The sequence below is a fragment of the Conger conger genome, chromosome 18 (assembly GCF_963514075.1).
Source record: "Conger conger chromosome 18, fConCon1.1, whole genome shotgun sequence".
Taxonomy (NCBI): Eukaryota; Metazoa; Chordata; class Actinopteri; order Anguilliformes; family Congridae; genus Conger; species Conger conger.
The window spans coordinates 11028428-11044500 of NC_083777.1; the positions used below are offsets into that span (position 1 = coordinate 11028428).

At 45.8% G+C, this 16073-nt stretch overlaps 1 protein-coding gene across 2 annotated transcripts in view; it reads left to right on the plus strand.

The window, feature by feature from the left end:
* dst (dystonin) overlaps nucleotides 1–16073 on the plus strand; it is a 195410-nt gene that overhangs the window by 56933 nt on the left and 122404 nt on the right. Inside the window, exons 7-9 of one of the 2 annotated variants that reach the window (XM_061227477.1) lie at nucleotides 1390–1506; nucleotides 3259–3336; nucleotides 5022–5114. In XM_061227477.1, coding sequence (XP_061083461.1) covers nucleotides 1390–1506; nucleotides 3259–3336; nucleotides 5022–5114 — 288 coding nt within the window. Of the gene's footprint in view, nucleotides 1–1389; nucleotides 1507–3258; nucleotides 3337–5021; nucleotides 5115–12840; nucleotides 14093–16073 lie in introns of those variants that run through there. The other variant, XM_061227475.1, reaches the window with a different exon arrangement.

Sequence of the window (16073 nt, forward strand, 5' to 3'; positions counted from 1 at the left end):
TTATTCTGGAAGAGTGTTTCAGGTCTTTCAGGTCTTTCTCCTCAGTATGCCTAGGGTACTGTGCGACTCATGACATGAACCTTTCAGGGAAAATCTTCCTACTTTTTGTCATACAATGGCTGTGCCCAGCTGCTCCATGCTTTGCTAACGTCAAATAACCCAATTAACACCCGTTATTTACCCCGCTTAGCTCCCTGTGCTACCTCCAAAAACTGGGGCCAAAATAAATCCTTTCCTCCTGCGCTGTCTTGTTTCGAATTTCCACTCTGTCCAACGATTTCACTGCAAAAACTAAGTAATTACTTAAGAAGTATTTTAGTTTTATATTTAGACTTAAAGTCTTATTTATACTATACTACTGTTTTACTAGATAAGATAAAAAGATTACCCATGAAGTGAGAAATTTGCCAATGGGGTAAGAAAGTTAAACTTAAAACAAGCTAATGTTTTCTACTTAAGAGAGAAAAAAGTCTCAGTACAAGGCTAAAATACTTGTTAAGACAGGCTGTTTTTGCAGTGTAGACCTATCCTGTCGGGGGAAGATGGAACCGTGTCAGGTTAAAGTTTTAGCTCATTATTGCAGACCTGCTGTGTGTCATTTTCATGCACTAATGTGCTGAAATTGCACCACCTTAAGCTGTGAGCCGGTCTATTTGGCTTTATAATTAACAAGTCACAGCCTGGCCAATAATGAGCCTGCATTTCAATGACACCTAAAAATAGTTTCTCCGCTAGTACTGTCTGTAAAGTCTGTATTGTCAAGGTAATGCTATCTTCATAATCAGGTGTACAGACACTGAACTAGTCCCACCCTGTTCTCTGAGTTATCTTAGTGATTCAGCATTTTAAGTATTAGTCAGTGTCTGTACTGAAGTGACTATTTGTGGAGAAGACAAAATTGTGATTGTTTGGACTTTGTGGTGACCAATGAAAAGTCACAGAAACACTTACAAAACTGTGCTCAACATGTCACAATGCGCATCACCGTTAAAAACAAACAGAAATCTGAGAAATTAAAGCGTGTACGTGCACAGGAAGACTGACTCTAAAATGAATTTTAAAAAATGTATTATATGAACACTTCTCCTGTGCTAGCCTTTATATCTTGGAACCAATGAAAAGTGATCACCGTGTAGCATATTTACAAAGCGATTGCAATTATGCCTTTTAAAATGGCTCCCCCTTGTGGACCAGAGGAGAAATTCAGCTTGGATGAGAATTCTCCCCGGGGGGGACCTCTCCCCCTTTGTTCACATCCTGTTTTCTCTCCCTCCCTCCCTCCTTCCTTCATTCTCTCCTCCTTTTTTCCTTCTGTCCATCCTGTCCTCTCCCCACCTGTCTGTCTGTCTGTCCGTCCGTGCGTCCGCTGCTCGTGCGTGCGCTCCCAAGCCGAGGGAGAGAGATTTTCTGAAGACGTTGCGGTTGGTGAGTGCGGTGGAGGCATGCGCGGTTGAGCAGCATGGAGATGATGCGCAGGAGGATGATGATGATGATGATGACAGGGGGGTAGGTGTGTGTGGACGCGCCCCCTCCCTCCTCCCCCTTGGTAACAGTACTAAACCGGCGTGTGCGGTGGCCATTAACCGGAGGGAGAACAGCCTTAGGTCGGCCTGTTAGCACCGTAGCCGCTAGCGGTCACCGATAACGAGGCCCGTGCTCCCGTCCTCGCTGTAGGGAGGTCTGACAGTGCACTGCGCAGAGCTGCGCTAGAGTTCAGCTCATCGTCACAGCTGCTTGCTTCACGGTTTTTACGTTGGGTTTCTGTTCTGCGGACACACGCTCAGCGCTTATGCTATAAATCAGGTTTAAATCCCTTTGAATGCTGGTCCGATTCATAGACTAATAATCAGGTCAGTTTGAATTATGAACACGAGGGTGATTCCATTTTGAAAATCCTACACACCCAATATCATGTGTGAATGGCAATCACCTGCAGGGCTTGCTTGGAGGCAGATTGAAACATGGGGATTTAGCCTGTGCCTTTCTTCACTGTGGCAGTAGCTTTTGGCACCTTTGTTCTACCTGCAGACATCTATGATACAGAATAAATGTCCACAAGTACGCATTAAATCATGATGCTTCGATGTGTGTTACATTTATGGTAAAGTGAGTCGAATGAAGGTTACACATCAGTCATCCTCTTGTGTGTGTGTATGTGCTTAAAGGAAAATGGAGATGAAACTGAACCAGCACTACCAGGGTCAAATACGTAATTGTTTTGGATTAATATACTTTTCGGTGCTCAATTGAGTTTGCCTGGTGCAGTTGAGCGAACCAAGAGGACCAGAAGGTGGGGTTTGCACTTTGAGAGTACTGCATACTCTAGGCTACCATACGCCAGACAAACTCGTGAAACGTAGAAAGGTTTTTGAATCGAAAACAATGAATGTTATTTTACCCAGGTCTGGTAGGGAATGCATAACCTATCAGAAATAAATGGTTCAGACTTTCCCCTGCAGAGGGAGACAGAAAATAAAAGTGAAAGTGAGCGTGAGGAGGTGAGGTGAGAAAGTGATTGGTAGAGAGCACAATACTGTTTTCTGGTGATCTCTGATTGGCTGTTGCTGCGGCGACCATCGCTATCCACGCGTCTGCCTGTCCCGTGGGCTCCCGGTTTCCCGGGAGATAGGGGCTTTCCCTCATTACGGCCTGCATGGCTTTGCCCCGGACCACGAGCTATAGCGGTAATTGGGTTCTGAAAGCAGGACAGTGCCTCTGTGGTTCCACCGCGTCGGGCCACGTTCCGCTCCCACGCGATCGCCCGCGCTCTCATCCCCATGCGACTCAGAACCAACAGACTCAGTCCCTCTGGAGACTTTCTGCTCCTTCACTGTACGGGATATTGTTCATTCATTTTTATCGGAGGGGAATGTTTTGATTTAATGAGACTGAGTCTGGTTGTGTTCTTTTTTCTATTTTATTTGCATTGCGCTTTTTAGAGAAGACACACTTTACAGAGTAGCATGTTCTCCAGTTTTTGTAGTTATGTCTTTTTAAACAACCTCAGAAATGGAGCTTGTCTTGTATTTTGAGATGGGTCAGCCGAAGACTGGATGTACTGTCCTGCAGGGAATAGAGCAGTGAAATTCTTCCCCCTCCTCGTTTAATGGTTTTCTCCCGCTGCAGAAGGCTAGGTAAGGTTGCGCTGGACGCTAACAGTGCGGTGAGTCATCAGCCCTTTTGCTCGGGGCTCGTAGAAATGAGACGTGTGTTTGGCGGTGACTGATGTGTCCTCCCCCCCCCCCCCCCCCCCCACAGCCTCGGGAGAAGGGCCGGATGCGGTTCCACCGGCTCCAGAATGTACAGATAGCGCTGGACTACTTAAAGAGGCGGCAGGTAAGAACCGCACGCGTAACCGACTCGGAAAACGGTCCCCTTGCGGTTTCCCCCTTTACAGCGGAAACGGTCTGTTTTCTGGGTAATGTGAGACCTCCAAAGGCCCGTCTGAGAAACTGCTCATCTGCTCAATCGATGATCTCACTTTTGGGTGAGGTCATCGATCGATGTGTGTTATATTTCTGGTAAAGTGAGTCATATGAAGGTTACACATCAGTCATTCCCTTGTGTGCGTGTGTGTGTGTGTGTGTGTGTGTGTGTCTGTTTGCGTGTGTCCGAATGGGTGTGTGTGTGTGCGTGCGTGCATTATTCCTGCATTTGTGTGTGTGTGTTTAAAAGAGTGTGTGCTCAGCTCTGTTTGACATAATTGAACACTAGCGAAGATGGTTTACCTTTTCATACACGAGTCTCCTTCCTACGGCTTCCTACACTCAGACTTATCTCCACTGCAGCCATATTCATGATCAGAGACTCAGGTCTGAGTTACAGCTGATCTGTAGAAGAGAAAAAACTGCATACCAGAAATGTTAACATTTCCTCTTGACACTGTCAAAATATGGGGGGAAGGGGGGGTTCTTTCTCAGTCCTAGATGTGATTTTTAATTAGAAAAGAATTTCAGTAGAAGTGAAAGCTAAATATGTAGGCCTATTTTAAGGATTGGAAAACTCTGTCAAACAGGTTTTCATCTGTTTTTCTTACAAAACTGCCAAAATAGGAAGCATAAAATTGCTGAGGCACAGAAATGGAATGGCTTCAGTTTAGGTAAAAAATAACTGAGAGTGAATATTTTATTACAGATTAATTACAGGTTGATTTACTGACAGCTTCGTGAAAAGAAACACAATATTCAAATTGTATTTGGAAATGTTTATTATTTTATAGACAACTACCATTTATTATTTGGCAGTGAAAACCATATATTAACTTTCACAGAGAGAGCATTAGTCTTTTCAAAATGTTATTTGTGATTGTGAACTGAATCTAACATCTTTGCAGCCAAAGGTGTGGCATCAGAGATAGCAGAATAACAATTTTAAGCCAAAGTTTAAAGATAAAATGTTCCAATGATGGTCACATATATTGTTACATCAGTATCAATGCTATAATTACCCCCTGTATGGAAAATCATTACGAGGCATTTCACGCCCTCTGATGGCTGACTTATGTAACAGGAATGTGAAAGTCAACGATTTCTAGTTACTGTAAACGATCACTGATTTTCTAATTTTTACAAAGTGGTATATATGTTTTGAGGTCATATATGTTTGTGTTTTCTGCAGCTTTTAATTTTTACTTAAAAGCCACAGAAAATGTTTTTTTTTTGGGGGTGGGGATCCTGAATGATCCTGAATGACCAAATCACCAATTTACCAGGATTTACTTATTCATTATGAGTTTGGAATTAAATAATTATTCTATATGTACTGTGGGAAAATAAAATGCTGTTCTTTTTTTATGCACATCATTAAATTGCTGTAGACCATTTACTTATGTATTTAAAAATATATTTAAGTACTTGACATGTGTTATATTTTGTTGTAATGTGCCATATTTGTAAAGTGAAACCAAAATTACTAGGACATGAGTGGGATAAGTGGATGGCTTTATTATGAATATTCATGAACAAGAATTACCTGAATACAACTGAATGAAGCTCAATGAAACTGTTTTACTTTGTCACCAGGTGAAACTTGTCAACATCCGGAACGATGACATCACCGACGGGAACCCAAAGCTAACCCTGGGGTTGATATGGACCATAATTCTGCACTTTCAGGTTAGGCTGGGATATGATTTGCTCTGTTCTGACTGCATGGGTTATTGCCAGACTAACTGCTTGGTATTACTGTGATAGTTTAGACAAAATGGCCGAGAAAGCTCAGGAGAGTCTGAATTCCTGACGGAAAAAATGGGAAATTATGAGTGCGGGGCATGTGGAAGTCGGCATTTAAAATATTTTTAATCAAGAGTTAGGGTTAGTAGTTTTATGTGCCACTCACATTCGTGAGGTTATATGGGCCGTTATATGGGCCGTTATATAGGGTGGTCTGTAGCGTAGTGGTTAAGGTACATGACTGGGACCCGCAAGGTTGCCGGTTCGATTCCTGGTGTAGCCACAATAAGATCCGCACAGTCGTTGGGCCCTTGAGCAAGGCCCTTAATCCTGCATTGCTCCAGGGGAGGATTGTCTCCTGCTTAGTCTAATCAACTGTATGTTGGTCTGGATAAGAGCATCTGCCAAATGCCAATAATGTAATGTAATGTGCTGTTGAGATTAGAGATAAGATATACAGTGTTCTCCCACAGTATATTACATTATGTTGTATTTGTAATTACTTTGTAATTTGCATTTTAGCCTTATTTATATAGACTTAATGACTCCAGTTGTTCTTATGTTGACATGTAGTGTGTTCACTTTCTATTCAGAGTATCTTCTTCAGTAATTTGTTGTCATCAGAACCAAATGTCTTTTCGGAGTCAAAGTGTAGTTCAGCCTCAAACCACAGGAGGTCCCCATAGCCTATCATTTTACAACTCCTGTGACAGTGTTTCCACCATTTGGCTGATGGTGCAAAGTTTTTTGTCACTGCTCTTTAGCCAGCTGTTTTAAATAACTCATGGAAGCACTTGGTGTTTGATTGCCTGGTTTTATAAAGCAGGAATGTTTTTATGAGACTGTGAGAAGATAACAGCATTCAAAATAACTTTTAGTGAGTGTGTTAGTATGTGTAGTTTGGTTGCATACTAAGCTACTCTTATCTAAACCACGAAAACTGGTGTGAACTCTGCCTGATTGGGGCAGAATGATGTCAGTATAGTGCTTCCTTTAGAGCTTTTAGTGCTCACTGTAAGTGTATTCATTAACGCCATGTTCTGCCCAGGGTATTACTTGTGTAATTCTTGTGGGCGTACCCTAATATGTAGGGATTTAAAGGAGAAACTACTTTGTTTGAGCATGTTCCTTTCAGATAAATCTTTATATTTATTGTCTTTAGAAGCCTGGAATATCCAGGTGTGTGAGTGCAGGGCGGAGTAATGGGTGCTTAATTGTTTTAAGAGACAGTAGGAGAGAGTCTGCCAGTGAAATCCGTGTCTGTACTGTCCTATGTTGTCATTGGTCATTGGTTTGGTTAGCCTCTGCTTTAGTGCATTAGCCTCTCCTGTAGTGTTAGCCTCTGCTGTAGTGTGTTAGCCTCTGCTTTAGTGCATTAGCCTCTGCTGTAGTGTGTTAGCCTCTGCTTTAGTGTGTTAGCCTCTACTGTAGTGTTAGCCTCTGCTGTAGTGTGTCAGCCTCTGCTGTAGTGTTAGCCTCTGCTTTAGTGCATTAGCCTCTCCTGTAGTGTTAGCCTCTGCTGTAGTGTGTTAGCCTCTGCTTTAGTGCATTAGCCTCTGCTGTAGTGTGTTAGCCTCTGCTTTAGTGCATTAGCCTCTCCTGTAGTGTTAGCCTCTGCTGTAGTGTGTTAGCCTCTGCTTTAGTGCTCTAGCCTCTGCTGTAGTGTTAGCCTCTGCTTTAGTGTGTTAGCCTCTACTGTAGTATTAGCCTCTGCTTTAGTGTGTTAGCCTCTGCTTTAGTGCTTTAGCCTCTACTGTAGTGTGTCAGCCTCTGCTGTAGTGTTAGCCTCTGCTTTAGTGCATTAGCCTCTGCTGTAGTGTTAGCCTCTGCTTTAGTGCATTAGCCTCTACTGTAGTGTGTCAGCCTCTGCTGTAGTGTTAGCCTCTGCTTTAGTGCATTAGCCTCTACTGTAGTGTTAGCCTCTGCTTTAGTGCTCTAGCCTCTGCTGTAGTGTTAGCCTCTGCTTTATTGCATTAGCCTCTGCTGTAGTATTAGCCTCTGCTTTAGTGCTTTAGCCTTTGCTTCGGCAGCCTGTACCATAGTGGTTAAGGTACATGACTTGGACCCACAAGGTTGGTGGTTCAATCCCCGGTGTAGCCGCAATAAGATCCGCACAGCCGTTGAGCCCTTGAGCAAGGCCCTTAACCCTGCATTGCTCCAGGGGAGGATAGTCTAATCAACTGTAAGTCGCTTTGGATGAAAGCATTGGCCAAATTACATGTAATGTAATGTAATGCTTTAGTGCATTAGCCTCTGCTTTAGTGCGTTGGCCTCTGCTGTAGTGTGTTAGCCTCTTCTTTCGTTCGTCAGCCTCTGCTTTAGTTCGTCAGCCTCTGCTTTAGCGCAATAGACTCTGCTTTAGAACATTTGCCACTGCTTTCGTGCAATAGACTCTGCTTTAATGTGGTCACTAGAGCTATGTGTTGTGTAGCACCTTTTTTTGGTGGGGGCGGGGGGAGAAAAATATGCGCTCAAGTTGATACGAGCCCAGTGTTTCTGGCAGGAGTAAAATTATATCTGAAGGCAAATCAGAAAGGCAGCTGCAGAATGAGATGAGGAACACAGCTTTATTCGAGGAATGCGCTGGGAGCAATTTGACTTTTTGGCTGTGACAATGATGCCACCTTGTGACCTTTTGAAGAAGGGTTCATGTCACATTCGTGAGTGAGTTTTTCACCCTGCACTGTTTACCCGCAGTGGCTGAACTGGGAGGATGCTGTTTACGGGTCAAGCTCAATCACACACCCCCCCCACCCCCCCACCCCCCCCAAACGACACCTCTAACTGTCGCTTTCTCAATCACACACCCCTAAACAACATCTATCTCTCTGTCCCTCTCTCAATCACACCCCCCCCAAACAACATCTCTCTCTTTCTCCCTGCCACACTGGCACAGACCACCTCTCTCTGTCTCTCTTTCAATCGCACCCCACTGAACTACGCCTATTGTGTTGGTCAGTTGCTGTGTTTGGGTAAATACAACTCAAGAGCACAGTTTCAGTAGAGTGCCACGGCTCCAGAGTCTTCTAGGATGGCCTAAAGGCCCTGCAGGCACACAAGCACCAGGGGCGAGCCCCGCACTTAGAGAGAGGGAGTGCAGCGAGGCTCCGCTATCAGAAATCCCGCTGCTCGCCTGCAGCGTCATCCCGTAAGAACAGAACAAGATGGGGGACGTGTCAGAATGTAAAAGCTGAGAAACACGGAGAGCGATGAACTTGATAAATAAAAACCAAGAGGAGCTCTGGGAGTGATCGGACGCGCTGAAGGGTAGCTCGGGGGCCGGGGGGAGGGGGGGAGGGTGGGGAGAACGTGATCTTGCACCTGTTGCCGTCATTCACACGCAAGGCGCTTGGCATGGCCGCCGGTGGCTACGGGCCTGCCGCTTCTTGCCTCTGTGCGGTTCAGGGGAGCGGAGATAACCGCTGCACAGATCCCCACCAGGGTCCCTTTTCAGAGGGGCTTGGAGGAGGCGTGGGGGGATTGGGGTCGGGAGCGGGGGTATTGGGGTTGGGGGTCCCTGCCTGTGAGCCTGACGCAGGGGTATTCTGCCTGCCGCTTGCTTGCGAAGCGGAGTGTAGCTGTGGGTTTGCCGTGCATTCGCGAGGTCCGAGTCGTGTACAGGAGGAATGCAAATTCTCTTCAGGAGGTCATATGCAAATACGGCGAGAGGGCCACGCATCACTGGCAGGTTTTCTCCTTTTGCGTTTTGGTTTTGCATTCCTGCATTTTTGTTCCAAGTTTGGTGCAAAAGTTAGGATTTCTCCTGAATCCCTAGAAAGAAACTGAAAGCCCTCATCCCTGCAGCAGATGCCACACCTAATACGCAAACCACGTGTGTTCAGATAAATTTTCTCCATGACTTTTCAGAGTGCATTTTCCCTCTTGGTTGCCATGGTCCCCAACTGTGGAAGTCTTGTGTTTTGTTTCATAACGGTTGCACTTTTTAAGTGAGGGTTAGGATGCCAGCCACAGTGAATGATATTTCCGTGTGAAAATACATGTACTTTGATGAATATTGTGTGTAAATACAGTCAGTGAAATAAACCGACGGCGTTCATTCTGTTCCCTTCGCACAAAACATGTCATGTTGAGTGTGTGTCTCCATTGTTCATCTACTGGAGGTTAAACTGGCTCCAATGATGGCTCATATCACATTACTCTTTGTACTGTATAGTAGCAGTATATCCGGGCGATAAAGGAGACCCTGCGTCCAGGGATCAAGGTGCAGATTAAAGTCTGTTTGCCCAAAGGTACAGGAGTCCATGTGCCGCCAAGGTGTCCCGGACAAGCCCCTCTAAAAGTCTGCCTGCTGCTCCAAAGGGCACTTCGCAAAACGGCGCAGTTTACAGCTTCGATTTCAATGGCCTCCGGTGTCTCGGGGATATTATTTGGTTATTAGCTTGCCAGTAAACTTCAGTAATACGGGCCCCGGGCACTTCTTCCTGCTCTGGGAGTGGTGCAGGGATTTGTCTTCACGGGGCACACAGCACACGTGCACAGACAGGACCAGGCCGCGGTTAGCATTCCTGCTCAGTACGCTTGTATAACAGGGGCAGGATGGAGTCGTGGTGCTAGAAACCTCCACACCATGTTGGAATGTTCGGCCCTCTGCCCTGCACGCCCGGAGCGGAGCTTGCAGTCATAGGTCGATACAAGCACTCCCCTGAACACCCCCCTAAATCTTAATTGAGACAAGCTAGTTAAAAGCACAATTTAACATTAAAGGGTTATGTTTGTTAAAGTGCGGTCCATATGCCTGTGCATGCACCCAAACAGACGCATGCACACACACACATGCACACATGTATGCACACACGTATGTATACAAGCACATACATACAAACACTCATACACCTAAGTTGTACATTGTACACATGCACACATGGACACACATGTGCACATACACACTTGTAGACCTGATGGACATGCATGCAAACACATGCACAAAAATGCAGGCACATATACATTGGCTTATGGAGACTATATGATTCACTGCATTTTCTCTGTGACAGCTTTACATGGTGGCCAGGTCAAATCAGCTCTCATTCTCTACCAGGATTGATTGATTGACAGCTGACATGTTTCTTCCTGCCTCTGCTCCCGCAGTCTTTGGTACTAGGCCAGTACATCTCTAGAGAGCTTTTGCGCTGACTGTTTTGTTTCCAGGGCGTTCTAGGCTCCATTGGACTTAGTTCTCTGGTGTGCATGAAACAAAATATCCTATGCCCTAGTCTCACAAATATTTTAAGCTTTGAGCCCAACCACCCGGTTCTGTCTAGTATACATTTTAATCTCTGATAAAGCAGCCCAATGTCAACTGTGTCCGAAGTAGAATGCTGAATCCATGTCCCTTGTCAAAAGTGTACAAATGTACAGTAGCGTAGTGGCTAAGGTACATGACTGGGACATGCAAGGTCGGTGGTTCGATCCCCGGTGTAGCCACAATAAGATCCACTCAGCCATTGGGCCCTTGAGCACGGCCCTTAACCCTGCATTGCTCCAGGGGAGGATTGTCTCCTGCTTAGTCGAATCAACTGTACGTCGCTCTGGATAAGAGCGTCTGCCAAATGCCATTAATGTAATGTAATGTAATGTAATGTAATACTTCTTAGTTAGCAACAGCTAATATAACAGGGGAACAGATTATGTTTTAGATGGAATACCCTCCGAAGTCCCAGAATCCTCTAGTGCACACCTCGCTAAAGGATTGAAAAGTCAACCATTGTTGTTTAGCTCCTGTTGGACAGTAAGAAGGATTGCAGAGGTATTAGGGGATTCAGTGCGAGCCCTGCTTCCTGGGCTAATCTCTTGGAGACATTTTATTTAAACACAGCAGAGAGACCGAGTGAGGCAAGCATTTAATTCAACACACTGTTAGGCAGGGGCAATAGCAACTGTCTGCAACAACAAGCCCAAACATAAACAACCCCTCTTTAGAGCAGCGCTCTTTCATTAAACACAGGAAATGGGAAATTAAAATAGCTCTGCGCTTGCAAAGGAGGCCGCTTTTACTAAAACATACAACATGAAATCTCAAATTTCAGACTGCAAATGAAAGAAAACAAAACTCCAAAAAAATTAACAATCATTGCGCTGTCAGACAAGAAGTAATAATCCGTCGCCAGAGGTTCAGTAGTGAGGACATAGCAAAACGTCGTTTTTAATTGGTGTCTATGTGAAAGCATCCCAGGAGTCGTGTTTTTGCTTTTGCCCTAGACGCGGGTATCTTTGACTCAGCTGTAACCAACCAACTGTAATCAACTGTAGGCCGTGACAGACTGTAACCTTCAGCCAGAATGTCAGCGGCTTCAGAGAGCGTTGTGGCTAAATGGTGGCGCAGCTGCATTTCAAATGTTATTTTTAGGCCTGTTATGCCATGTCTGCCATGTGACCAATCAGAATTTGGACTCAAATGGCTGCCCAATCGGGAGGTGCGGAGCATCGATCACAGCCACAAATACCCCGTTTCAGATCCACTGTGCCGTTGTGGGATATTCTACAGGCATGTGGTGTAATGCTAACGCTGTGTAAAATAAATATGCTGACAGATTCTGTTACACTAAGGAATTTTTCTTTACCATTTTCACATGCCAGTGCTTTCAGTCCAGATAATTTGCTATTTGCCATTCAGTGCTTGTTATTGATGTAAGTATTTAAACAGTAGAAGTTTGCAAGCAAAGACCTGAGCAATTAATTTTAAAAGATAACAATATTTGATGCCTTCATTGCCTTTCTCCTTTACTCCTCATTCTCAATAAATCTCAGTTACACACATTTGTGTGTAGGTGTGCAGAGATAAACAGTAATAAATTGTCCCTGTGTGTTCAAGTTTACTTGGGTCTGATGGTATCAGTGAAAGGCCAATGGTTGGACTGATGATTGTCTTGGCAGGTATGTGCTCTTGTAAATAACACAACAGTAATTATTGTGTGCTGCACTGAAAAACAGGACTCTTGAACCATATACAACTTCCCCTGTGTGGGTGGGGGGTTTCGATAGCACCTCCTGACCTGTGACCCTGTCTCTGTCTGTTACCCTCTCTGCTTTCTTCCCATCTGAAATAAGCAAAAAATACAAATCGAGGGTGGGCTTCCATTCTCCTTTAAAATAATATATTTGTCCTTTGAACTTGTGAGTCTTGTTTGGCTCTATGTATTTTTCTGCCTGGAGAGGAATGCTTGTCACTGGTTTTGTTTCACAACGTCTCAAATGAGCTCATTGCAAACCAGATCAGTTAAATCGGTCCATACAGCCCCCCTCCCACCATTGTGCCAACCGTCATTAATAGCCCCCAGTACTTTGTCCAGTTGCCAGATTAGCCCTACTTTGCTACTTCGGTTGACCCTCGTTGGACTGTTATTTTTAAAACCCCTGTGATAGGTCAGGGTTGCCCCTGGGACATCGGTCCTGAAGGGGTATTGCGCTGTGCTGAGCTGATTTTTCACAGGCGCCGGCTGCACTGGCAACTCGACTCTGGGGACCAGAGATGAACCCCCACCACCCGAATTTGGTCTCAGGAGTCTGGAAGCTTAGGAGCGCGTCCGGGGAAACTTAACACTGGGAGGCGTACCATATGGGGGTACCCGTGTTTACTGCACACAGGGAGCAGACCTGCAGGACCCGCATACTTTCCCAGAGGGAAGGAGAAGGAGAAAGAGAGCGAGAGGGACAGGGTGACAGAGCAGTTCAGAGGCGTTCTCTCCGGCGTTGCTGCTTCGCACGCTGTTTGTTTTGGATTGGCCGGGCGACGGAATAGTTTCAAAGGTCAGAGCGGATTCCTGCACGCCACGCTGGAGTCAGCAGTGCAGAGAGGTCCAGAGGAGCGACCGCACACACCACTGCCAGGCTGCCTTCTGCTTTCCCTGGGTCCACTCCGCTCCCTCCACCCCCTTCCCCCCTCCCGGCTCGCGGGGGAACAGGAATGGGACGTCTCCCGGCTGGAACTCCAGTCTGACCAGACCGGGGGATGGATCGAGCCAGTCACCAGGGCTGACTGGAACATTTCGCTCTGGAAGCAGGAGCAGAGCAGAAACAGCTGCTTCTGTGGTAGAGTGAGAGGAGCGGGAGAGGCCTGGTTAAGGCTACAGACGTCGGCTGTTTGAGAAGCCAGGAACCGCGCGTGCGGGACTGACAGGGTTTTCCGAGGGCGGTATGCGTGACTGACGGTCATGGGGAACGTGTGCGGGTGCGTTCGGAGCCCCAGGGAGGAGTGCTACCTGGACCCTTCCAAGGCTCCACTCAGCCTGGAGCCCAGGAGCCCACGGGAACCGCGCGGACGCCGCTACTTCCAGAGGAGGAAGAAGAGGAAGTCCGGTGACCTCCTGCCCACAGACTCTTTGAGGAGCCAGGGCGGGGACAGCGTTCGGACCGGGAGCGAAACGTGGAGTACCGAACACGGGGGCGATGCGGGTGAGGCCCAGCCCAGGCCTGGGGGCACCCCGGACAGGGGGGTGTACGTGGGGAAAGTGCCCGTCTCGTCCTCCTCGGCCTCGGCGTCCAGTCCTCGAGGTGTTCGGAGGCGCTCGGACGCTCGTCCGAAGGACAGGAACGGGAGCTGGTCCCCCACACAGCACGGGCTTCACGGCGTGACAAAAGCCTCAAAGTACGTGGCCCCGAAAGAGAACCTTCTGGAGCGGCGGCTCCTCCGCTTGCGCATCCGGCGGGTGGTGAGCTTCGGGGCGGTGGAGCACAGACTCCGGACAGTGCGGGGGGACGAGGGGTCGAGCCGCAGGTACCCCCGATTTTTCAGGGTGCGGAGGAGAGGAAGCACAGGGGATGTTTCGCGAGAGAAAACGACGGGTATCCCCAACACCGTCTGGACGACACGAGTCAGCAGCAAGGAAAACGGACCACCAGCTAGCTCTGGAGACTCCATGCCCCAGAATACCTTGGGGAAGCATTATTCAGGACAAAGTAATGAGGTAAACCAGGGCTGTTAGAACTGAGTTTGCTCTTTCTTCCTGACCCATTTATGTCAAATGTAAATGTATTAATATTCAGCTTGGCACAGAGTAGCTCACAAGTTTACAAAAAGCAGTTTGCACAAATGAAATTCTCTTTGTGAGCTAATGATTTTTATGAATGGGGGAACAACCAGGTCTGAGCGCAGAGGTCGACTAAATGTTTTTCAAGAAACAAAAAGGAAACCCAATAAAAAGGAGTCTGTTGCTGCTGGTTAGCCTTCTTTGGAGGAGCAATGCAAGTCGGTTCCAGACAGAAAAAAACTAAAATTGCTATTTCCAAGGCAATGATTTCTGTGGGATTTAGCTTTCATAGCTGACTTTGGCATGTTAGCTCATTCTTTCCATGCCAGCAGAGCATGGACACAGAGTACACAGTGAGCCCTTCCAGAAGCCAGACTCTATTATAATGTTAACATTGTCAGGAGGTTAATAGTCTGGTCATGAGGCTGGATTTATGGCAGTTTCTTTAAATTCAACAACCCTAAAAAAGGATGTTTCAGCACTTTTCTTTTTTTATTTAGTGGACATTACACTTTTCCCTGTTTTTTATGTTGCCTTCAAACATTTTGCAAAATGTGTTTATGTAGGCCGATTTCCATTAATAATTCCATTTACTATCTTGTTTCAGTAAGATAAGACATCTGATAAGGTTCTTGCGTAAACTGTTGATAACTAGACTCCTCCTCTTGTCTTAATGGTTCATTCCAGAGGTGTACATAAGTGTTACGTGAGCAATTAGGTTATTTTAAGTTACTTTTTGCTTGACAAGTGAAACTGTTTTACCCTATAGGCAAATCTTGAAAGTAGTCTCACCGTAATCTTATCTTATTCAGCAAAAAAATTAATGGATCAAAGTCTAAATATAAGTTTTTGTTTTTGCAGTGTTTGTTATGCAGACAAATAATTGTTTGGATTGTGAGATTGGTCTTTGTCATCATTGGCTATAGTTCTTGTTACAGAGACATATCATTGGCTGTAGTTCTTGTTACAGAGACATTTCATTGGCTGTAGTTTTTATATAAACATATCATTGGCTGTAGTTGTTGTGATAGAGACATTTAATTGGCTGTAGTTGTTGTGAAAATGACACTCAGGTGACAGGAGTAAGGGACAGTGCGTGTCTTTTCCAAGGGCAGGGTGGGCTGGCCTTGTTAAAGCACCTTCCGATCCATTTCTTCCTTGTGACAATACTGGCCTTGCCTGTGCCTTTCGCTGACCCCAGATCTCTGTCAATATTGCCACATATTGCTGAAAAATATGCACGAGTGTCCTAAAGGCCAAAGGTCACTCCCATAAGAATCGCTACCGTGTGATTGTGTTTCTGCCTCGGTTCTTTAGAAGTTAAAATTGTCTTTGCCTTTAATGATTTGTCAGGACTTGGTATGTTTGAGGAGCTTGTGTGTGTGTGTGTGTTCTGGATGGGCAGCTGTATGGTTTAATGTTTAGGGAACTTCACTTGAACTGGATCCATGTATACTGTGTGAAATAAGTGATGTAAATCATTATGGATGGTGAAATCAGTCCTGCAAATAAATGACAGGATCGTGAATGAAATTACTCTGAAATTCCTTGTGAATGAAATTTCCTGGAATGCGGCTGTTTGATTGGCCAGGTCTCTGCTCTGGCATGTGTAAATGGTAAATGGTCGGCATTTATATAGCGCCTTTATCCAAAGCGCTGTACAATTGATGCTTCTCATTCACACATTCATACACACACTCACACACCAACGGCGATTGGCTGCCATGCAAGGTACCAACCAGCTGTGTGCCATTGATGTCTTACAGGAAGATAGTGTCTCACTGAAATGGATGCAGTGTAAAAAATATGTGAGGCCCTGCATTTGTTCACAGGTGTTGCACACTCCTGGGCATTGTCTCATAATACCTGTGATCAATCAAAGAGTATTCAACCGATCTTTAGCATTTTTACAGTTTGT